Below are 25,239 nucleotides of genomic sequence, written 5' to 3'. Positions count from 1 at the left end.
GGTAATAAAGTGAATAAAAATTAAATCATAACAAATGTTTTTATCTTAGTTTGAAAGTGTTTCACTACAATGAATTTATAAAAAATCAAAGTTTCAAAGTTTAAATTTTTTCAACATTTTTGCTTCCAACAAGGCTGCAAGCAACCACTATTAGAGTGGAAGTTACTGGTAGAGAAAAGATAAAGATTGTAGAGCAAGATAATGACAGACGACTTAAAAGGTTGCAAATTATATGAATCAGGAAAGCTAGATGAAGGAAGGGAATTCCAAAGAACTGATGTTCAAGGAAAAAAACTAGAGGAATAAGAATTTTTGGAGCACATATTTAATCTAAGCTTAATTACTTCAAAACTTAATTGTTTAAATATTTAATAATTTGATTTTAAATATTTAAAAAACTATTCATTTGTAGGATTTGAACCCTCATCCAATGCCGTTATAAGCCACACCTCATAAATGACACAATCAACCTAAGTGCTACATCAACATGGCAATATGGGAAAAATTATTAGCTTTAAACTATTATTTAAAACACTTTGAAATTAAATTAAATTTAAACTATTAATTGAGATGCTTCTCATATATTAAAAAATACATTAGTTTTATGCTTTTATTTTCTCTGGTTTATCCTTTATTTATTTTATCATTCATTAAGTTTGCTTTTCTTTTCAGTTTCTGGTTTGTTTGGTCTATTTTATAGTTTATTATTTTTAATTTTCTCTTTTGATTAGTTTGGTTTTAAAACATGCAAATTATCATTATATATGAAATATTGTGGTCAAGATGTCAAAAAAAAAATTGTATTTGTGGTCATATAAGGCGTACAACCATACACATCTCCTAAAAAGGCTTGATACACACACACATATATATATCAGGGGCTATTCTAGACCGTTTTCAATAGCGTCAACCGTATTTGGGCACCACCCAAAATAAAGTTTGAGAACCTTTAATTTTTTTTTAATGTTTTTATATGTTTTATGGCAAATATTGTTTTTTTGCGAAAAAATTGCCAACTTTCCGCTAATGTTTGTCGAAACCAGGGGGTACTGCTGCCCAAATTTTTTTCCTAGAATGTAGATTTCCTAGAATAATTTCTTTTCTAGAATATATATATATATATATATATAGAGAGAGAGAGAGAGAGAGAGAGAGAGAGAGAGAGAGAGAGAGAGAGAGAGAGAGAGAGAGAGAGAGAGAGAGAGAGAGAGAGAGAGAGAGAGAGAGAGAGAGAGAGAGAGAGAGAGAGAAGCCCTCGAAATTAGGAAAAGTGAGGTCAGCAAACTTTTCAACTTAAAACTGTTAGAGCTTGGCAAAAAAAAGTTTGATACAACGGTTTCACCATAAAACATAGAAATGAGGTATGCTGTTATTTGCTACTACACTATTAGATCGACATTGCCGAATGCCAATCCTAATTCTGAGGGCTGATATATATATTTTTTTATTGTATTTGAAGGAGGAACTTAAAAAAAAAGCCTATAATAAAACAATTTTTTTTTTTCAATAAAATTTTTAACAATAGTAGGTACGATTTTTTTAATTTACCAACTTGTCTGTTGTGATAAATTTCATTTATTTTTTTAAATAAAAAGTAAAAAGCGAAATCTTATTATGTAAAAAGTTAGATTAAGAAAGTCAAGATGCTATTATAAATTTGGAAATTAGTAATTTAATATAGTTATGAAAGTTATTAGTAACACTTAAATAAAAACCAAAAATATAAAAAAAAGTTCTTTTTATACCTAAGATTGAATTTAAAAAATATTTATTTCTTATTTTATTTTATATAAACAAATTTTTTTAAAGAATTAGTAGCTACTACTTATGATACAAGGTCTAAATGAAAAAAAAGTTATCATAATTCTTATGGTAAAATAAAACAAATACAACTTTGGATTTTAATAATATTAAATTATATTTAAAAAAAAGCTTACTACTCTCAAAAAACTTCAAAATATCTTGCCAAGTTCTGTCTGTCTCAAAAATAAAAATTGTCTTAAACAATAAAATCTAAAAAAAATATCTCAATAAATTAAAAATACTAAAAAGTTAATATATTAAAAATCTTTTTTTTCATTTCATTTCAGTCTTTTAACTTTGTTACAGAGTTAAAATTGTATTTACAATAACTATAAGTGCACTGTTTAAAATAAATTTGTAACTTTTTTTGTAACTATTTATATAAACAATCACTAAGCTTTTTCTTAAAACTTTGAAACATACAATATTTAGAATGATATAAAAATAAAAAATGTTGCATTCTTAGCAATATATCTTCTAAACATATTTTTATTTATTGAAATTACTTCACTGGGGTAGATTAAAGGTGGAGAGTGTGGGGGGAGAGAGGGGGTGTTTCATTAATTTAAAGAATTTTTTACATCTCCCCCAATTTAATGACAAAATGTAAAAAAAAACTTTGTTATTGTTTATATAAAAAGTTACAAAAATCCACTTTATAAAAATGTTTTACTTTTTTTTATTTAATAATCTTTTACAGAGTTAAAAATTGCAATTGAAATAACAATAAGTGTATTTTGTTCTCATAAGTAAAACAAGTTCAAGGATTTTAATAAAAAATATAATGGTTTTAATTGCAATTGTTTTTTGTGTTTAAAAAACAAAGTTATTGACATATTGTAAACACAGGGATATTGACAATGTTTAAAACATGTTTAAGTTTTATGTTGGGTTTAAAATTGTTGTTTATTCTATATTATTTTATAAATTTATATTATTTTCTATATATATTTATATATATGATAGTATTGTTATAATATTTTTTATATATTTATTTTTATTATAATAATATATTTGGGTCTTCAAAGTAACTTTTCCTCTGTTGAGTCTTATTTCTTGCAAAGTTCAGCAGACCTACTTGCTCTTTGTGAGACTAATTTGAGTTCAGTTGTCTCATCTTGTGATCTTAGTGTTGATGGTTATCTTCTTTTAATTCGTAAAGGCTCCAATAGTCATTTTCTTGAATTCACCCAATTGTCGCGAAACTAGGTTTGAATCCACAGACTATTCTTTTATGTGCTTACCTTTAGCACCACTTCACTCTTTCACCTTTCTCTTTGTTCTATATTGTTTTGCTTCATCTCAAGATTGCACTCTTTTCAATGTTATTTCTGATCAAATTGACCAAGCCCTTTCTTTTCATCCATCAGCCAATATTGTTGTTGTTGGTGACTTTAATGCTCATCACACTAAATGGCTTGGCTCCACAACTTTTACCTTTCTCAATCTCTAACACAAATAGTCAATGTTCTTTTTATTTAATAAATAATGTTTTTTTTATCTAACTTCTTGGATTCAGGCTGACATGGAATTCAATACTTCTATATTTACCGCCAAAGCAGTTCTCCAGAAAGCAGATGTCTGTTTACTATTGCTATAAACTATAGTAAAGAGGTTTTGTCTAACGCCAAAGCTTGCTATTCTCAGATTTCAAAATTTCGTATTTCATCTCAAAAATTAGGTTCCAGAGACTTCTGGAACTTCTTTAGCAGTGCCTATAATAATGGCAAATCTATTATTCCTTCTCTCTTGCATGGTTCAAATTTTGTTACCTGGCCTAGAGACAAAGCTGAATTGTTTGCTAAGAACTTTGCATCAATCTTATCTTTTAATTCCACCAATCACATCCTACCTGATATAGCTGACAAACAGATTGATCCATTGTTTGACATTCATACCACTCCAGCTTCTGTACTTAAAGTGATTTCCTGCTGAGACTCATCTACAGCTTGTGGTCCGGACAACATAGCTGTTATAGTCTTGCAGAAGTTTTCTTTAGAGCTGTTGTTTATACTTTCAAAACTATTTAACAAGTACTTATCAGAGTCTTGTTTTTTAGCCTACTGGAAAAGGACATCTGTTATCCCTATTTCCAAAAATTCTGGAGAGCAATCTGACTTTTCGAACTAGTATCCCATTAGTAATGAATTTCGATCTTCTTGTTCTACTGCTGATTTGCTAACAACAATAACCAATGGGTTTTATTACGCATTAGATAGATGTGGAGAGAGATTCATCACAGGAATAATTGATATGTTAAGGATGACTTCAACATTGTTATTTAGTAATGATAATAATAATTATTCTTATTCTAAATATGAAAGAAAAAGCTTGTTGTTGTTGTGCGATGCTTTATGACAAAACCTGACAACTTGCTTAGTTTATGAAATGGCTTTTAATTTTATTATACGATATTAACAATAATTGATCAATTTTGATACATTTTGCGAAGTGTCAAGTTAAACTATTTGATAGAGCTTACTATAAAAATTTATTTAAAAAAAAAGTTAAGCATGTAAAAAATATTTTTTAACATAAATAACATAAAAAAAATTTTTTTCAAGTATCACATGATATATAAAAGAGTTGAAAATTTAACTTTACTTTTAGCGTTCAACAATCTTCAAATGACAATCGAATGATGTTCAGTAACACAACCAAGTTAACATCAACACAATCTGTTAAAGATTCAAAAGGAGCATCTATATTTCACTACCGAAAACAAAAAGACATTTCATTTATAAAAGAAAGATTAACCCCTTTATTGTCTTGTCACGTAGCTAATTCTTCCACTGCTAAATTTACTGCACCAGATACTGTTTTAGAAAAAAATATCTCATCTAATTGTAAAAATGAAAAAAATGTCAAAAAAGGATCTTCACCTTCTTGTGTTAATAAAACTAATTGTGATACTTTCCCTTCAAAACCATGGAGGATATCAAATAATTTAAAACCCTTTTCTTTTAAATTACCTACTTCTTTAAATAAACCTGTAATAACTTTAAGTCCTCTAGATGCCAGAGTTATAAATGAACAAGATAATAAAGTTACACAATCACCTATATCCATTGATTTACCTGTTGCTGAATCTGATAAAACAGAAAATAATACTAAGTAAGTTTTTTAAATAAGTTCAAATATAAATTATTGTGTAATACAAAAGTATTTTAAAGCGTTATTATAGAATAAACTTTATCACATTTACTGTTTGATTTTAATTCCTGTAAAAACTATGTTATGAATATTTAGGATAAAAAATGAGCATTCAGATCATTCTGAGCCATTTGTTTGCAAAAATGTCAAAGTTGAAACTATTGAACCCTCAAAAAGAGGACCTGGTAGACCAAGAGGGCGTCAAAATAGCTTGCAACTGGTTGCTTCAAATTTTCAAAGTTCTGAAGATGAAATGATATCACCCTCTGGTAATAGAAGTTCAAGTAGAAGTGCTAAAAGACAAGAAAATATGAACTCTCCTACTATAGACTGTGTAAATAAATCTAAAAAAACCAAAGTTACCGGTAGAGGTGAGCTGAAAACACCTGGAACTCCAAATGATAATCAAATCTTTAATTTTAGTTCTATCAAGACTTTACCTTCTCCATTAACACCATCAACTCATTTTTCTCCATCAATAAAAACTAAAAACCTTATGAGTACTAAAGATTTAATGCCTATATCTGATGACTTGGATCATTTATTTGATGAAGAAGACGATGAAGAAAAGAAGGTTTTAATTTATGTTTTAATTTAATTTTTTAATCTATTTGTATTTTTTTTTTTTAATAATAATAACTTAGTATTATTAAAGTTTATCTATTTCCCAGTTTTATTTGTTAGCTCAATTTAGTTTTCATTTTCATATATGAACTCACATATATATTTTTGAAGTTTTCAGCTTTAAATCCAATTTGTGACCCCAATATTATTTCAACGGATGGATCTCGTTTAATTACTTCTGGTGGAATTACAACCATAGCTGGATTAACACAACAAGATCTTGTTCAAATGTACCCAACACCGCCATCACATGAATCTCACAACCTATCTTTATCACCGATAGTTTCCAATGAATTATCAGGTTCTTGCATGACAATACTCTCTCCTGACAAGCGGCACACAAAATTAATCACAGAGAATGATCAACTAGAAATAACAATTGAACCACCTCGTTTCAAATGGGTAACTTTTATTACTTGGTATAATGTTAACATAAATGGATAAATGAAATTCCTATGAAAATGATAATTATCATTAAAATTAATATTTTTTGAGTTCTCAAATTATATCAAATTAATTTAAGTCATTGACTATGTACACTTAAATTATTGTACTTCATAGGTCAAGCCAATGAGTTAATTGAGTTTTAAAAGCTAAAATGGTACATTCTAATTTTTTTTTCTCTCCCTTTTTCTCTCTCCCTTTCTCTCTCTCCCTCTCTCTCTCTCTCTCTCTCTCTCTCTCTCTCTCTCTCTCTCTCTCTCTCTCTCTCTCTCTCTCTCTCTCTCTCTCTCTCTCTATATATATATATATATAAATATATATATATATATATATATATATATATATATACATATATATATATATATATATATATATATATATATATATATATATATATATATATATATATATATATATAAATAAATAAATATATATATATATATGTATATATATACATATGAATATATATATATATATTTCTTGAGCAACGCAATAGCAATAATTGTGAACATATTTTAAAGAAAAACACGATATTTTTTAATCGTGACATGTTTCGTAGTTAACATACTACATTTTCAAAAGATAAAATTACAAATTTAAAGCTAAAATTTAAAACTACAAATAAAAAATCTATCTAATGTTTTAAAAAATAACCAATATCCACCTAGAATAATTGACACTGAAATTAAATTATTTGTTGATAAAAAGTTAAATCCATCTGTGATAAATAGTATTGGTAACCATAATATAAGATATTAAAAGCTTCCATTTATAAGATTTTACTTAAATTTTACGTAATCTAAAGTTAATAAAATCATTAAAAAATATTGTAAAAATGTTATAATTAATTTAATTTTCACTACCAACAAATTACAAAACAATTTATGTATAAAAGATCCACTTCCTAAGCTGCTCAAATCCAACGTTGTTTAGAAATTTTCTTGTGCTGGATGTAATGCCAGTAATATTGGAGAAACCTCCAGACACTTAACAACACGGATTCATGAGCATCTTATAGGTGACAAACAATCTAATGTTTATAAGCATTCAATTTCATTCGTTAGTTGTAAAAATATAAGTAACCATAATTGTTTTAAAATTTTGGATACTGCTTCTAACAAAAACAAATTGAAAGTTAAAGTTCTCCATATTAAATGGGAACACCCATCTTTAAATAAACTGTTCATTATAATATAAATTTGTCTATTAGTTTTTTTTGTTGTTGTTTTTTTGTTTTTTTTGATTTACTTATATTTTATTTTATTTTTTTTGCTATTTACAGTATTATAATTTGTATATAACTCTATAACTCGGAAACACGAACCTTGAGGAACAAGGCCGCTGCGCGGAGAAACAAGCTGAGCGCGGTACTACCAGGGACGTGGTGGAATTCTATTTGTCTGTTAATATTTCTCTGTAATGTTTTCAAATTTTGATTTTATATTTATGTCCAGAGTTTTAAATTTGTAATTTTATCTTTTGAAAATGTAGTATGTTAAGTACGAAACATGTCAAGATTAAAAAATATTGTGTTTTTCTTTAATAAATATATATATATATATATATATATATATAATATATATATATATATATATATATATATATATATATAGATAGATAGATAGATAGATAGATAGATAGATAGATATAGATATAGATAGATAGGTAGATATATAGATAGATAGATATATGTACAGTAGCGTGCAAAAGTAACCGGACAAGAGCATAACTTAAGATAACTTTTGAATGAAAAGTCCAATTTCTTTCAAATTTTCACTGAAATGTCAAAAAATTGGTTACAAATCTAAAAACAAATTAATTTTTACTAAATCTAAGCAATCTAACCTTAAAAGTTCATTTAATTAAAGTTTCCGCGTGCAAAAGTATCCGGACAAAAAAAAAAACTTGAATTAGATTTTTTTTTAAACATTTTTTAAATTGAAAATACTTTAATTTAAAGTAAATTACTTTAGTACATTGTTGGGAAGTCCTTAGCATTAATTACTGCTTGGCAGTGACAAGGAATAGAGTCCACCAGCTTCATAATCACTATAATTTTGATTTTTCGCCATTCTTAATTCAGAATATTCAATAAATCAAATTTACTTGCTGATTTTCAACTTGAAATTCGTCAATCTACGTGTTTCCATAGATATTTAAAAGAATTAAGGTCAGGACTGTGCTATGTCAATTCCATTAATTGAATTTTTTTGGTTTTGAAAAAGTCTTTAATAAGGGTTGAAGTGTCTTTTGACTCATTATCCTGCTAAAATATACATCCTCGAGCCCTGAAAAATGTTCCACGCAAAATTCTGTCTGGGTAAATGCTGAAATTAAAGAACTATATAATGAAAAATGTGGTGTTGACACAATCAAATGTCTTTTGAGGTCTGCAAATCTACTTGGAAGACATCCTACAAAAAAACTTTTTATTTATATAAAGAAACGAAAAGCATGCTTAAGATTTGCTAATAAACATTTGATTTGGGCAAGGAAACAGTGATTGAAAGTACTTTTTAGTGATGAATTTAAGTTTACGTTATTTGGATCTGATAATAGTAGATATGTCCGTCATAAAAACGATCCTAAATACCAGCTACCAACAGTAGTAAAGCACAGAAGTCAAAACGTTATAAACTGGGCTAACTTGAATAGAGATTGTATCGGCCCTATCGATTTGATTGATGGCATAATGGACAAACATATGTACAAATATATAGTTAAGAATGTTATGCTACCACCTGCTAAAGACAAAATGCCTCAAGGAAGGATGTTTTAGAAGGACAATGCCCCAAAGCACCCTTGTGAAAAACTTTTTCAAAACCAATGAAATTCGATTAATCGAACAGCCTTAGCAAAGTCCTGACCTTAATTCTATTGAATGTCTATGTAAGCTCATTGATCGACAAATTTCAGGTCAAACACTTACAAGTAAACGTGATTTATTGAATACTCTGAAAAAAGAATGGGAAAAATCAAAGTTATTGTGTAAGCTTGTGGAATCAATGCCTTGTCACTGTCAAGCAGTAATTAATGCTAAGGGCTTCCCAACAAAGTACTAAATCAATACTTTAAAATAAAGCATTTTTAATTTAAAAAATGTTAAAAAAAAAAATCTTATTCAAGTTTTTTTTTTGTCCGGATACTTTTGCATGCGCATATTTTAATTAAATGAACTTTTAAGATTAAATTGCTTAGATTTAGTAAAAGTTCATTCGTTTTTAGATTTGTAATCAATTTTTTGACATTTCAGTGAAAATCTGAAAGAAATTAGACTTTTCATTCAAAAGTTATCTAAAGTTATGCTCTTGTCCAGTTACTTTTGCATGCTACTGTATATATATATATACATATATGTGTGTGTGTGTGTGTGTGTGCGTATATATATATTTATAGATAGATAGATATAGATATAGATATATGTATATTAGGGATATGACAATTTTTTAAGACCCTATCCCCATGTTATTTTTTGTGGAGTTTTAATGCAAAGATCAAGAAAAATCCAATGGCAAGTGTCATTAAAAAAATTTCACCCCCTTTATTCAAATTTATAAATGTTTTTTTTAATCAGAAATACAAACATACAGGTTTTAGTGTTCATTTGTCAAAAGAAATTTAATGTTAATTTTTTCAATGCTTTTGCACAATGGAAGTAAATCCTGCAAAACTTTAATTGCACGTTCAGCACAAATGTTTGACCTTTGAGTTGGGATTGGAGTCGGCTCAACCGACCAAAAAGTCCTTAAAGTCTTTACTGCCTTTGAGTGATCTTTGCAAACGGCTGCCAAATTATTGTAGTTATCCTGATTATAAACCTGACCAGAAAACCAGATGTCACTCCACGTGCCACTAATAAAGTTACATGATGACTGACCTTTGGCTGACTGTCAAAATTCTGGAAGTAAAATATAAGCTAGCAAAGCATAGATTGCTTGGCTATTCCATCTTGCATTGCTTATATTTGGCAAAGTTCTGAAATTTACTTTAGGGAAACATCCTATTTTCTTAAACTGTCTGTAACAAGTGATCAAGTGATGAAGGAAAGTCATATCATCTCTCCAAACAATTTCTTCTTCTTCCTTCAGAGCATCTCCAGAATTGTCAAAAGATGCTTTCAGTTGCTGGTACTCTTCTGTTATTCTGCTAATGAACCAATAATTGAGATTAGGCGAGGTTGTTGCTGCTTCAAAATAATCTTTCATCACATGTTTTAGTAATGTATCAAGAACATGATGCTGGCATCCAATATAAAGAGGTTTGTCTAATCCAAGCTTAACAAAATGCTTCTGTAGTAGTGTGACTGCCCCAACAGATTTTCCTGTATTTGCAGAGGTTGTATCAGAAATTATTAACTTAATTGCATGCCATAGCTTATATTCATCAAGCACAGTTTTTATTCCATTGAATATTGTTTCACCTTTTCCATTGATCAGTCCAAGAACTGCTAGTTTAACTTCTCTATTTTCATTTTTTAGAACTACAACCTCGTACTCTGTATTCTTTATGTGCTTCCCATCAAAGTGCTAGCTCAAGTTTTCGTTTCTTAGAGTTTCAATAAAATGTTCTTTTAATTTTTCTCCTGCTTTCATTGTAGCTTTGTAAACACCACTTTGACTTGGAGTTGGAATAGAAATTCCATCTTTTGCAAGAATTTTGCAGACTGTGTGTGCCTTTCTTGAACTCAGTTTTGCTTTTGTCACCAAATTTATTGCATAATCATTTTTTTGTCTTTTACATGTTGTTGTAGCCTCTGAATCTTGAGAACCACTGTCAGAATCTTGTTTTTCTTCTTCAGTGCTAAAATGTTCTTCATCTTTACTGCTTAAGTCATCCTTAGTATCTTGACTGACTTTTTGCTTAATCAACTTTAATTTTCTAGGATGAACTCCTTGTGTATCTTCAATTGTGGTGCAGTAGCCAGCTCTACCATTTGTTGACATCTGAAGATTATAGAAGGCTTTATCTTCCTGGCACAACCATTCTCCATTTTCATCAGTTACGTTGAACAAGTTGGTAAAGTCTTGCGTTCCTGGTTTTCTGCTGTCTTTTTCATACTTGTTTAGTACATTCTCAATTTTTCTCTCCACTGTAGATTTGCCTTTTTGAATTGGAAGATTCAGTTTTTTCCATAAAATTTTTACTTCTTTGACCACTATCACAACTCTCTCCTGTCTACTTTTCACATTTGCAGTCAAACACTTAAATCTGTCCAGGATATGCTGTTCTGTTGGCATTTTGTTCATTTGATCAAGACTGTCAACAATCTTTGCATACTTTCTTGAATTCTTGGCTGTTTCAAACCTAACCAAATTTGATTCCCATAGTTTCTTATTCAAATCTGAAGAAAGAATATTTTTAGACATCTTGACTATAGTCTTGTCGAATTATAATTTGAGTGTAAATTTAATTATCTGCAAATAAACAAATCTTATGAGTTTAGGTTATCAAAAGAAGTTTATAAAATATCAAAAGTCAGGTGATGATAACAAACATAATATATAATATGAAAGATTATGTAATAAGAATGCATACATTTAGCAAAATCACACCAGCAATAAACTGAAGCTGTGATACCTTAAACTGTACTGTATCTAACAATAGATACACTATGAGTCATAAAAAACATGTCACTGAACTTATTGCAATAACTTTGCTCATTGTGAACCGATTTTAAAAATGGTGTCTTCTTCAAGTAGAGAACAAGAACAATACTTGACTAATATAAAATATTACTTTTGAAATTCTTTTTTATTGTCTCAACCTAGAATTTTTAAACTAATTTTAACTTCTATATAAGAAATCAGACAATTTTTCTGTTGTTGAAGTTTGGAGTGTTCGTGTACAGTCAGTTTTTAAAATTGGGTCGCCATCAGACGAATGTTTTTCTGCAATTCAATTCTTAACAAAACCTGAAATTTTGTTAGGCATCAGACCAAATTTGACAAATTTATGGTAGAAAGTTCAGTGGCATGTTTTTTATGACTCATAGTGTAGATGGGAGAAAACAGTTTTCAGCTTAGGGGGGTGAACTTTTTTAAGATTTAACACTTTCAAATGGTATTTCCAGTTTTAAAATGTAATTTCTCCACTCATAGTGGATGGGAAACCAAAAATTGTCAAAAAAAATTTTTAGTCATACCTCTAATGTAAATATATATATATATATATATATATATATATATATATATATATATATATATATATATATATATATATATATATATATATATAATATATATATATATATATATATAGAATATATATATATATATATATATATATATATATATATATATAGATATATATATAGATATATGTATATATATATAGATATATATATATATATATATATATATATATATATATAGATAGATAGATAGATAGATATATGTAAATATATATAGATATATGTATAGATACATTTTTGACTCTAGTAAGTCTTTATTATTTTTAGTCAATTATTATTGTAATAATCTTGATATTCATCTAGGCAGCAAACTGGATTTCTTGCTTCTTTTCAGATCTTTCACTATTGACCTCTCTTGAAAACCATATATTAACATACATTGCGGAAACAGCATCTGCTGATGTTGCCACTCTTTATTGCATTAGTCACTTTCTTACCCCTGATTATATTTTCTACCTCCATAGTTTTCTCATTTGTGGTTATATAGATTACTTTTATATCTGGGCTGGATCTTCTAATGCACTCGTGGCGTATATTATTAGGAAATGAAGAAGGCAAGCATCAACCATCCACAACAGTTTTAGTTTTATTGATATGCATTTATTATTTAATTTTAATCAAAAAAATTTAGCCCAAATGTTTTTTTTAAGCATTTTCATTAATATGAACACAACTTGTTTCTGCACTTGGGGATCTCTTTTAGGAGATAAAATAATTCTTGCAGAAATCAAATTTTATATTAAACTTTATATTTAGATTTCTGAAATTCTCAAAAATTAAATGAAATTAGTTTAGAAAAAGTGTACAACTAATTTACTCCTTATTTTCACGGTTTCAAGCAATTACTATTTTAGTTAAGAGTTACTAGAGAACAAAGAATGTTGTTAAAGAGAAAAAAAAAGTTGACAGAAGACTTAAAAAACTATAAACTGCATAAGTTAGGGAAAAATGAGGTGAGATTTTTAAAGCAAGGAAAGTAACTAGATTAGATATAATAAAAGTTTTTAGAGCATTAAAGGGACATTCATTTAAGGACAGATGCAATAAAAGGATGTCACTTTGCTGAATGATGAGTCATGAAATATTGAAGAAATGAGTTTGATGGCACTAGAGATGATTGTTTAAGCAGCAGCTATGACAATAGTAAATATGATGTTTATTTGATACTTTTGTAGAATAGAAAAAAAAAGCAACCTTGTGATGGTGGATTATTGGTTCAAACTTGACAAAAGGAGCAGGTCCAACTACTTTATGTTTTTAGACTTGTCAAGAAGAAAAAGGGCATCTTTCAAAGAAACAAAATATGACAACAGTATTTCATACAGTGATGAATAAATGATTTGTAGAAGTAGAGAATGGAATCAGGAGACAAATAGTACATGGTATTAGACAAAGTACATGGTATTAAGACTAAAAAAATGATAATAAGTAGCAGCCATAGCAGATGCTAACTTTGTGATGAATTGCATATATGAGAGGATGCTCCAAGCTGCCACAGAAAAGTGATCAAATCCGGATACTTGTTCTAAGAAATCAAATACTGATGACATTTTGTCAAAACTGGAGTATTATCACTTTTAACTTCAGTCACTTTTAAGATATGATTATCAGGAAGACCATTAGATGGGAAACAAAGATGGTATACTAAAAGTTGCTGAAAATCTGGAAATGAAGTAGGTTATTGTCCATCAAGGACTACTTTAGTTCTGTGGTTATAAAGGAATGGCTTAACAATTTTAAAAGCTTTCCAAGATATACCATATGAAGTAAGTTTATGTAGAATGTACTTAACTTATATAGAAGGTAGAAGGTACTTAAGCTTAGATAGAAGGTAGAAGCTTATGTAAAACTTTATGTAGAAGGTATATATAGCTCAACATGCCAAACTTTGAAAGTCTTTGATAGGTCAAGATCAATAGCTCTTGCTCACTGCTTCTGTCTAATGCACAATAGAACCTTTCTGTTGTAATGGTTAACAAGTCAGCTCTAAAACAAAACGATCGAAATCTGATTGTCAGAGTGTATATTGTTAGACTCAAGAGTAGATGTAAGAAGTTTGTTAATTAAAGTTTCAAAGACTTGGCTAATAAATAGTAAATAGACTTTAGAAATAAGAAGATTATGTAAGAACTGTAACATTAGGTTATGTAACATACTATAAGTAAATTATATAACTTTAGTGTACATGACTCGTTGATAATAATGGCAAAATTTTGTATATATTCTGATTGATTGACAACTAGAGTAAATGTATTATAAAATACATAAGCCCATAAACAGACAATATAGAAATGGTAACAATAGTGTGAATGCATAGACTGAAATTAGGGACACACTTGGTCAAAAACAATAGGTAAACTAAAGTTGAAGTCACCTAAAGGATTTTGGGTAGAGGAATGGTTATTTTAATTGTATCAATTGTTAATTTTTTGTTCTTGTTGTATTTAGAAAAACTTCACTGTAAGCATATAAGCAAATAATCTAGTTTATTTTGTCTATATATAAAATATACTGTACCAAATAAATAGTTAACTATATCTAAATATGGTATCTAATAATAATATTATTATTATTATTATTACTATTTTTAATAATAATGACAATAATAATAATAATTTATAATTTTCTTTATTTAAGAATTCGCCTTCATTTTTTATTCCTAAGATTTGCTTTGAACCAATATCGGAACTTTATCTGCCAGTCTCACTGCCTAGTCAAAATCTAAAATCTTTATCTGATAAATATATAAAATACAAGTCAACATTGAACTTTCAATCTCCTCCTGTTTTATCAAGATGCTCTGATGAAGTCTTGTCATCAGTAAATTTTTCACCACATCAACAAAGAGCTGAAGTATTACCGAATCAAAAAAGTATAGCTCTAAATTTCAAGCAAGACCAATCATTGGTTGTAATATTAACTTTATTTGATTCATTTTTAAATTGGACTTTAAGTGATTATTTAAGTAATTCTTCTATTCAAAATGTAACTTATGAACTTTATAAAACATACCAAAGTGTTACTTGGAATTCTGAAATCAATACTGATTTATATTCAAACATTGTACCTAGTAATAAAATCTCCAATGAAGATATTAATGATAAAACAGTTGATTTTTCAGTAGACCTGATAAAAATTCTTCTAAAGAAATTTTCTTCAACAATTTCTATATGCCATATGTTAACAACAATATCGCAATACTATTCAAATTGTGATGAGGTGAAAACAAGCAGCGAATGTAGTGTTTTATTACGAAAAAATCTTGTTAAACGATTAATCAGCTTAATTGAATACGGACTTCAAAAATCGGTTAGAAAACCTCTATGGGATACTACTAAGACAGAGGGTCTTTTATGTTTTAAAAAATTGTATCAGATGTCAAGTAAGAGTTCCTTGCAGTCAATGTCTTCCAAATCTCCTCTTTTGTTTAACTATGATAATGAAACTATATCTATATCTCCTGATGCATCTCGTCATTGGCAAGTTATGTATTTAGAACCATTTGGTGGTCAAAGAAATATTGCATACATTGTAGCTCTTCCCGAAAATGACTTTATTGTTGATAGTGCTAAAAGATTCTTCAAAGAGCTAAGTTCAATTTATGAGGTAATTGTATAACTTTTTATAATAATTTTTAATTTTAATATCACACTCTTATAGATTGAGTATAAATTTTTTCTTATGATTATATTTTTTAAATAAAATATAAATATATATATTTTTAATTATAACTATATTTATTATCTTAAACAACTTTTAGTTTATATTTATTTATTTAATATTTTAATAAATAACTTTTTATTTAGTTTTACATTTTTTAAACTAAATCTGAAATGTAAGATGGTTTATTATTTGAAAATTTAAATGGCTATTTTGGAATGACATCATTAATGATATTTCATTTTAAAATGTTTGCAAATTTTTGCAAACATTTATGCTTTAATGGGTATGATTCATAGAATGTGTATGATTCAAAATGCTTTAATGTGTATGATTCATAGAAATTTTTCAACTTAGATAAAGTTGACCATTTGATTTAATTTAAAAAGGCAATTTTTGTTATTGTTTTATATTTTTTTGTTATTACTTTAATTTTTTTCTTTTATATATGCACTTGAGCATTAAATTAACTTTCAAACTTTTTTTAGTCTCTATTTTTTTTTTTATCTAAATTTAAAAGTATATTTTTTATGAGAAAAAATTTAGGTATTCCAGAGTTTTAAGTGAGTACACTAAAAATTTTAGTATAGCAAGAGTTTGTATATCACTAAGGCAGATTCACTGTAGTTGGGAGCTACTTGTTTATATATATATATATATATATATATATATATATATATATATATATATATATATATATATATATATATATATATATATATATATATATATATATATATATGTAAATATGTAAATATATATATATATATATATATATATATATATATATATATATATATATATATATATATATATATGCACATGGGTTATTTTAAAAAAATGTTTTGAATGGCATTGCTTTTCTGCTGTATTTTTAAATACTTTTAAAATAGATTTTATATAACAAAGAACCTTAAATATTCAATGGAGCTTGAAGATAAATAAAATCATTTAAATTTTTAGATATTAATGTTATCTATAACAAAAAATAGCATGAGTTAAAGTTTTACTGAAAGGAAGCAATTAGTAATGTCCAAATTAAACCAAATTTGGGATATGACCCAAAAGTTCTTGAAAATATCTTTACTGGTTTCATTTATAAAGCATATAAGGTTTGCTGTAAGCAATGTTTACAATGATTAATTGAATTTATAATACAAGTGTTTGTAGAGAAACGCTAAGAAAAATTCAAGTTAAAATAAATTGTTTAAAATTTTATAACGAAAATAGCAAATTCTTTGTTGGATACAAAATACCAAACTCCTTTTTAAATTTAGGCCCGAAATTTATTAAAGTTTTGGTTGCAAAGATATTTTTCAATCTTATTCTAGCTTATAAATATTATTAACAAATAAAAATAAATCTGCATTGCCTTCAGCAAACCAGATTTCTATAAACTAACTTGCAGTTGTGGAAATCTTATGCAAGTGAAACTAGTTTTAAAATGTTCGCTTATACTTTAAACACCAAAAACATTTGTCGGGGAAAATTTGCTGAACTGATCCTAAAGGTTGAGCGTTGACCTCTAATAAGTTTAAAACAAAAGCTAGGAAAATCTTGGAGACCAACCTACTGGCCTATGTGATTCAAAATGGTGAATTTGGATGACAGTCAATATTTAAACACAGTTTTCTGGAAATCATTGATGCATTTTATTCAGATGTAAATCTGACATCAATACTAAGTTGTTTTTTTTCAACGAGTTTTGTAAACATAAATTTAAAAATCTTTTTACTGACTATAAATTTTTTTATGACTATAAAATAATTTCTTATTATTGTTATTTTATACCGCTTTTTCATTTAAAATTTTTGTTTATTTTGTTTAATTTAAAATTGTATGAATGGGGTATTTAATTATTTAGTATGGAGGGGTATTTAATCATTTAGTTTAAGATTACTATGAAAAACAAATGTTTTTTTTTTTGTTTTTCAACATCTTCGCTTCCAACAAGGCTGCAAGCAACCACTAATTAAAGTTGGAAGTTACTGGAAGAGAAAAGATGAAGATTGTAGAGCAAGATAACGATTGACAGACGACTAAAGGATTGCAAATTATATGAATCAGGAAAGCAAGATGAAAGAAGCGAATTCCAAAGAATTGATGTTCGAAGGAAAAAACTAGAAGAATAAGAGTTTTGGAGCACAAAAGGAACAGTCACAGAAAAAGAATGAGACTTAATTGAATGACAAGTAACACAAGAATGAATTTTAATAGATTAAGAGATGCTAGCTCTTTAGAGCAGTGCTCATTATAGTATTTGTAGAAAAGAGAAAGAGAAGCAACATTATGACGATGTGATAATGGTTGGAGGTTAGCTGTAAGAGCAGGTTTAACTATGTTTACAATGCCTTTTTCCACCTTGTCTAAAAGAGAAAGGGCATCATTAGAAGATCCGTCCTGGATTTGAGATTTATAGAAATAAAGAATACATTCTGAAGTAAGAAAGTGTCGAGCTCAATAAAGAGATAAAACTTTAGCAGTTGCTAATTTTGCAACAGATTTGATATATGGTTTTCAAGAAAGATCAGAAGTAAGAGTTAATCCTAGAAGATGAAGAGTGGATGACTCATCAAGTAAATCACCGTTCATAAATATAGGAAGATCTAAATTATTGGGATAACGATTGACTGAAAAAAATTGAGTTTTATCTGTATTGAAGTTCACCAGCCACTGTGAGCCCCATGCTGAAGTAGAAGTGAGATCCTTTTCAAGCTCAAATGCCTCCTCCGAGCAATCAGAGAGTGTTGGCTTCTTATCACAAAAAGAATAAATGGTAGTATCATCAGCAAACAATGCCACCTTAGATGTGAGAATATCTGGAAGATCATTAATGTAAATTAAAAAAAGTATAGGGCCAAAAATAGAACTTTGAGGAACCCCCTGAAGTTACAGAACAAGAAGAAGAGTGCTGTCCATCAAGGACAACTTTTATACTATGATTGGAAATGAAGGATTCAATAATCTTCAAGATGCTGCCAGATACACTATAAAAATAAAGCTTATGAAGATGACCAGCATGCCTAACTTCTCCACCTTCATCTAATGCACGATAAAACCTATCCGTTCTTATTGTTAGCAAATCAGCTGTAGAACGAGAAGATCGAAATCCATATTGATGGTCAGAAAGTAATTTGTTAGATTCAAGATGAGAATTTGTTTGTTAATTAAAGATTCAAAAACCTTGCTTATGATAGGAAGAAGACTAATGGGACAGTAGTTAGGCGAATCAGATCGCTCTCCAGAATTTTTGAAGATAGGAATAACAGATGCTGCTTTCCAGCAGGCTGGAAAACAAGACTCTAATAAGTACTTGTTGAATAGTTTTGAAAGTATAGACAAAAAGCTCCAGAGTACACTTCTGCCAGACAATATCACGTATGTTGTCCGGGCCACAAGCTGTAGAATAGTCTAAGCAGGAAATCACTTTAGATACAGAAGCTGGAATGATATGAATGTCAAGCAACGGATCAACCTGTCTGTTGGCAATATCAGGTAGAATGCAACTAGTGGAATCAAGAGATGATATTGACAAAAAGTTCTTAACAAACAATTCAGCTTTGTCTTTGGGTGAGGTGACAAAGTCTGAACCATACAAGCGAGGTATAATTAAAGATTTGCCCTTATTATTAATACTATTAAAGATTCTCCAGAAGTCACGAGAGCCTAATTTTTGTGATGAAATACAAGATTTCTGAGAATAGCGGGCTTTGGTGTTAGACAAAACCTTTTTACAATGGTTTCTAGTAGTAATAAACAGACGTCTGTTTTCTGGAGTATTGTTTTGCTGATAGATATGAAAGTAACGGTTTCGATTGGCAATCGCAGCAGCACAGTGTGAGGAAAACCATGGAGGAGAGTGAGGCTTGACCTGAAATGGTCAAAAGGGAACAAAAGATTCCATGCCAGCCTGAATCCACAAAGTTATGTAAGAAGCACATTTGTCGACAGGAAGACGAAAGATTTCTACCCAAGGGCCATCACAAAGAAAATCACGGAAAGAATCCCAGTCAGCTTTACTGTAGTTGTAAGAGGTACGATAATAGGGGGATTCAGGTGATGAAGAAGAATGAGATTAGTTTTAGAGAGATCAAACTGTGATCAGAAGTACCTAATAGTGAATGTGGAGAAACTGAGCACTGACTAGGATCAGAAACAAGACATAAGTCGAGTAGAGAAGGTAAATGATTTGGGTTGTCTGGAAATCGAGTTGGAAAGTTGACTGTTTGAGTTAGTGATTGAGAAAGGCAAAAGTTGTGGGCTTTAATGCCTGCAGAATCACTGACGCTAGAACCAAGCCATTCAGTGTAATGAGCATTACACTGAATGGTCACCAACAACAATAATAATGGCTGATGGATAAAGAGAGAGAGCTTGGTCAATTTGATCAGAAATAACATCAAAAAGTGTGCAGTCTCGAGATGAAGGAGAGCGATATAGAACAAAACGAAAGGCAATAGAGTGAAGTGGTACTAAATGAAAGCACATGAAAGAATAGTCTGTGGATTCAAACCTAGTTTCACGACAAATGGGTGAATTCTTACAAATATAAATGCCCAGGCCGAGCATATGACTATTGGAATCTTTACAAATTAAAGGAAGAAAACCACCAACACTAAGATTGCAATATGAGACAGCTGAGCTGAGCTGAGCTGAGCTCAAATTAGACAGCTGAGCTGAGCTCAAATTAGTCTCACAACAAGCAAGTAGGTCTGGTGAACTTTGCAAGAGATAAGATTCAAAAGAAGAAAAGTTACTTCGAAAATCACAAATATTAGTGAATGATAGGTTTAGAGAACTTGGTGATGATGCTGCTTTTTTGTGTTTTTTAGTTTTTGGTACTTTATTCATTTTTATATTTGTTGAAGAACTTGACTCAAAGCATAGGTAGTACTCAGTACACTGTTTAATAGCCCAAGCAACTGCCTCATTACTATTAATAAACCCTAAGCCGTAACAAAGGGCTCCAAATGTGGCCTTGGCAATGCCCACCAAAAGTACAAACAGGGACACCATTCATGTGCAACATGGCACTGTTAATACTTTGATATTTTTCAGCTGTTGATGGAATCAGCCTCTCTGAGAGCTACCACAGAGTTCTGGAAACCTGACTACCAGCCAACCTCAAAACCATAAAACTAAGTTTAAGAGCTGTACCCTCATTAGGAGATAATGGTTGCTTAGTCATAAAAAGAGAGACACAAGAAAAACCCATGCATTGAATCAAGAAGATCCAGCATTCAACATCCTAAACTGGAAACAATGTATTAAAAATACATCTGTGCCAACCTAATAGATGATGAAGGGGTGCGAGGCTGGTCAACGGATAAAATCTTTTTACCCCTTAAGTCTTTGCCTAGGAGGCCTTCTACAAGACAGTAGTCGGATGCATTTAACATCTGCCCAAGATGAGTATTTTTATTGGGACACCATCTCTAGCCTTTACTCAACCAAGAGCCCCAAGGCAGGGGCTGTTTTAAGTCAGAGTTGGCATCTCCTAGCCTTTGCTTATAAAAGCTTATCCTACAAGGAAGCAGATTGTACTGGGTTACATGTTACCAGTAGCAGGACAACCTGACCTGACAGTTAGACATGACAGATTATTAAAACTTTGAAATAGAACATTTTACAAAAACAAATTATTTTATGACTATTTAATTGCAGATAGATACTAAGTAACAATTTATTAAGAAATAGATCTATATAAAAAGTAAATAAATAGATGTGTAAATTCTAGTATTTTTGTTATGGCTGACAAAAATTAATTTTAAGCAACTACTCAACTTTTATTTGATTTTGTGCACTTTCTTAACTCCACCATAAATAAAATAAATGATTTATTTTCATAAAGCTAATCAATCATAGATTATCAAATTTAAAAATTGAAATGCAGTTAAATAACCTTAAGAAAATATTTCCATCCCGAAAAAGTTATAATATGTGAAAAAGTTATAGCATGTGTGTTTCAGTTTTTAAAGAAATTTTTATGAAAATAGAAGTTTAATGTAATTAAAAATTTAATTTCAATTGACATCATTTAAAAAGTTGTTTACATAAAATTTTGAGGTAACATGCACTTTGGATGACTTTTAAGTGTGTTTTAATTTTAATTTTTAAAGACACTTAATCTTGGCTCTCACTCTCCAATTATAAAAGATTTACGTGATGGAATGCTACGTATCAAACAAAAAGATTACAGCAAATTTTCTGCTGTTACTGTTGATGAATGGTTTGAAGGTGATGCTAGGGCCCAACTGAAATTTGTTGCACAATTTTGCAAACATCAGCTTGGTAATATATAAATATATTACATAAGTAATAACTTTTTTTATTTTTTATTTTTGTAATTAAATTATAGATTTAAATTTTTTTATCCTAATGTTTAGTAATAATAATGTAATCTGTAACGTTTTTTTTTTAAATAAATATACAAGTATGATTTTAATGAAATTTAATTGTTACAAATTGAATAATGTTGGCATTTTTAGGTCCATATTTAGCTTCTCTATCTCTTGATTCATCTCTTTACATAAACAAATTTGATAACGATAAAAATAATCTTTCTAACTGTGGAAAACAAAATCTAGTATCATTATCTGGAGGACAGTCTACAACAATGTAATTTTTTCTTTCAGAGTATTTATATGATAATATTTATCTCTTATTATCTCTATTATTTTATTATTCTGATTATTTTTGTCCCTTTTTTTTTTTTATTGGATAGCTTTTTTAAATAAACTATTTCATTATATATCAGGGCTTGTGATGAAGCGAGCGCGATCGCGCTCCGCTCGTAAAACACGCCTGTAAACGGTATTTTCAAACGTTCTAGGCGCGATAAACAACGCTCGTTCAGCTTATAACGAGCGTATAAAATAACGCTCGTCCAATAGTTCGGGATTATTTATTTTATTTTCATTAAATATTTAAAAAAGATTTTTTATTAAAGATATTCTATTATCAAAGCACTAATATAAAATATAAAAAGCACTACGTCGTTCTCTTTTGCACTAACGTAATGAATGAGCAGTTTGAAGTCGTTAATAGTTACTAATTTCAATAATGGAATGTGAATGTGGAAACACAATGTAAATACAAAAATGCGCAAATAAAATAAGAATAGAAAATTAGAAAACCATTATAAGAAAATTGAAACTGCAGAGTATTTTTAATCTTGTGAAAATATCAAGTAATATTTATTTGATTTATTGTTTGTAATATTTTACACATCGTTTATAATAAAAATAAATATTAATAATAGAGTAATTTTTAAAATTAGTTTTTGTTCATAGTGTAGGTTTTTTATTAACTATTATTTATTTTAACTCAAATTTAAAACGATTCTGTTGTTTAAAATGTTCGCAATCACATTCGAAAAGGAAACAAAGTAATGATGTCAACATTTATTAAATGGAAAGTTATTATTCTTATTTATTATTATTTCAAATTATTCTTGCGTTATTTTTTTAAGATAAAAAAAACATAATTTAAAAAAGAAATTTTAGAAAAAAATTAAATAATTAATTTGAATAAAAAATATCAAGAAATATAAAAACCATTAACCGTTAATTAAGTTTACAGCGTAACATTTTAAAATAAATATATCAAAACAATGAAGCAAAACTAAGTCACTAAATTATACTTCAATACTTAAATCAATAAGAAGTTGCGTTTTTGTTTGATATTATTTTTTTATAACATAAATAGTTAAAAATAAAATCGCGATCTGACAATATACAAGAAGTTTGGAAGTATAAAAATCTACTTCGTTGAAGTAGTTTCATGAGTGTGATACTAATTCAAACATTTTTCGACGAAAGAATTATGTAACAAATAAAAAAAGATATAAAAAAAGAAAACAGCTTTTTATGAGCATCGCGTTCAGCAATTTTCATGATCGCGCTCGCCGACGTTATCTTGAGCGCACATAATCACGCTCGATGAAAACATATTCTAATTTTACGAGCACGATATAACACGCTTGACGATTTTCTTCATCACAAGCCCTGATATATATATATATATATATATATATATTTATATATATATATATATATATATATATATATATATATATATATATATATATATATATATATATATATATAGATACATACATACATACATACATACATACATACATACATACATACATACATACATACATACATACACACATACATACATTTTCGCTTTATAAAAAATAAAAGTTATAAATATATTTGCTTGACTAAATTAATTGTAATAAAACATTTTTAAATATTTTCTACTAAAAAAGATAAATTGCTTGATTGCAGTAATTCATCTACGGCTACAGCTACAGTTTATGATGACTTACCTGTTGTTGAATGTGAGATGGCGATCCCAAGCATTGTTGTGTATATGGTTGACCCATTTCATAACAACTCTATTTCAAAAGATACAAACTTATGTTCATATATTGGTTTTTTGAGATCGTTCCTTGAAATGACATCTCAGCTGAATAGCAAATTAAAAGTCAATATAATTTTACAAGTAAGTACGTTTTATGATCATAGTAACTGAGGGAAGAAAAAAAGCAAAAAAAGTGTGAAATTTTGTAATCATAATTTAGATTATCCCTTTGGAGCAATTGCTACAAGTTAATTCTATAGCACGAAAACATGACACTAAAGGATCATATTGTGCTGAACTGAAGAGATTAGCATTAAATGTGTACTCTCAGTGTCGCTCAAATCCAACTTCAGATGTATTTAAAAATCAAAAATGTATGACTGGATTTGGCATATTAAATGCAAGGGAAAGTCTTATTAGAAGAAGACAAGTAAACAAATTTTAAAAGATCACCAATTTTAAAAAACAATTTGAAAAAAGAGTTTGTAATATTAAAGTAATCAAACTGAATAGTATAACTCTGCTTTAGGTTGAAAATATCCTTCCGACACAAATTTATCATCCTGCATATGTCTTAGCTGATCCTATGAAGTATGTTAAATCAGATTCTCTTATATCTTCCACTCCAAGTTCTTCACATGAAAATATTTTATATTGCTGTTACTGTTTATCGTTGGATAATAAATGGCTTATTGTCATGTGCACAGACAAAATTGGACAGTTATCAGAAACAACTCTTATAAAGACACTTCATTCAAATAAGTATATTATTATTTTAAGTTTTATATATATATATATATATATATATATATATATATATATATATATATATATATATATATATATATATATATATATATATATATATAAACAATTTTAAAATGTATTCTACAAAATAGAGTGTTCAATATTCTTAAAAGAGCATAATAAATTAGTTGAGTTTTTTGTTAAGTAATTGTTTACTAATTTAGATAATATAAAAAAAGACTATT

The 25,239-nt window shown here is 28.4% G+C and overlaps 1 protein-coding gene across 2 annotated transcripts in view; it reads left to right on the top strand.

The window, feature by feature from the left end:
* Nucleotides 1–25,239, top strand: part of LOC101236610 (mediator of RNA polymerase II transcription subunit 13) — a 69,801-nt gene that overhangs the window by 32,335 nt on the left and 12,227 nt on the right. Inside the window, exons 8-16 of one of the 2 annotated variants that reach the window (XM_065808108.1) lie at nt 4,414–4,917; nt 5,053–5,530; nt 5,692–5,982; nt 14,852–15,820; nt 21,994–22,165; nt 22,363–22,492; nt 24,172–24,388; nt 24,468–24,677; nt 24,777–25,009. In XM_065808108.1, the coding sequence (XP_065664180.1) occupies nt 4,414–4,917; nt 5,053–5,530; nt 5,692–5,982; nt 14,852–15,820; nt 21,994–22,165; nt 22,363–22,492; nt 24,172–24,388; nt 24,468–24,677; nt 24,777–25,009 (3,204 nt within the window). The remainder of the gene's footprint in view (nt 1–4,413; nt 4,918–5,052; nt 5,531–5,691; nt 5,983–14,851; nt 15,821–21,993; nt 22,166–22,362; nt 22,493–24,171; nt 24,389–24,467; nt 24,678–24,776; nt 25,010–25,239) is intronic. The other variant, XM_065808109.1, reaches the window with a different exon arrangement.

Source organism: Hydra vulgaris, chromosome 10, assembly GCF_038396675.1.
Source record: "Hydra vulgaris chromosome 10, alternate assembly HydraT2T_AEP".
Lineage (NCBI taxonomy): Eukaryota > Metazoa > Cnidaria > Hydrozoa > Anthoathecata > Hydridae > Hydra > Hydra vulgaris.
Note: the sequence above shows the minus strand (reverse complement) of the source record. Positions and strands in the feature narration are given on the sequence as shown.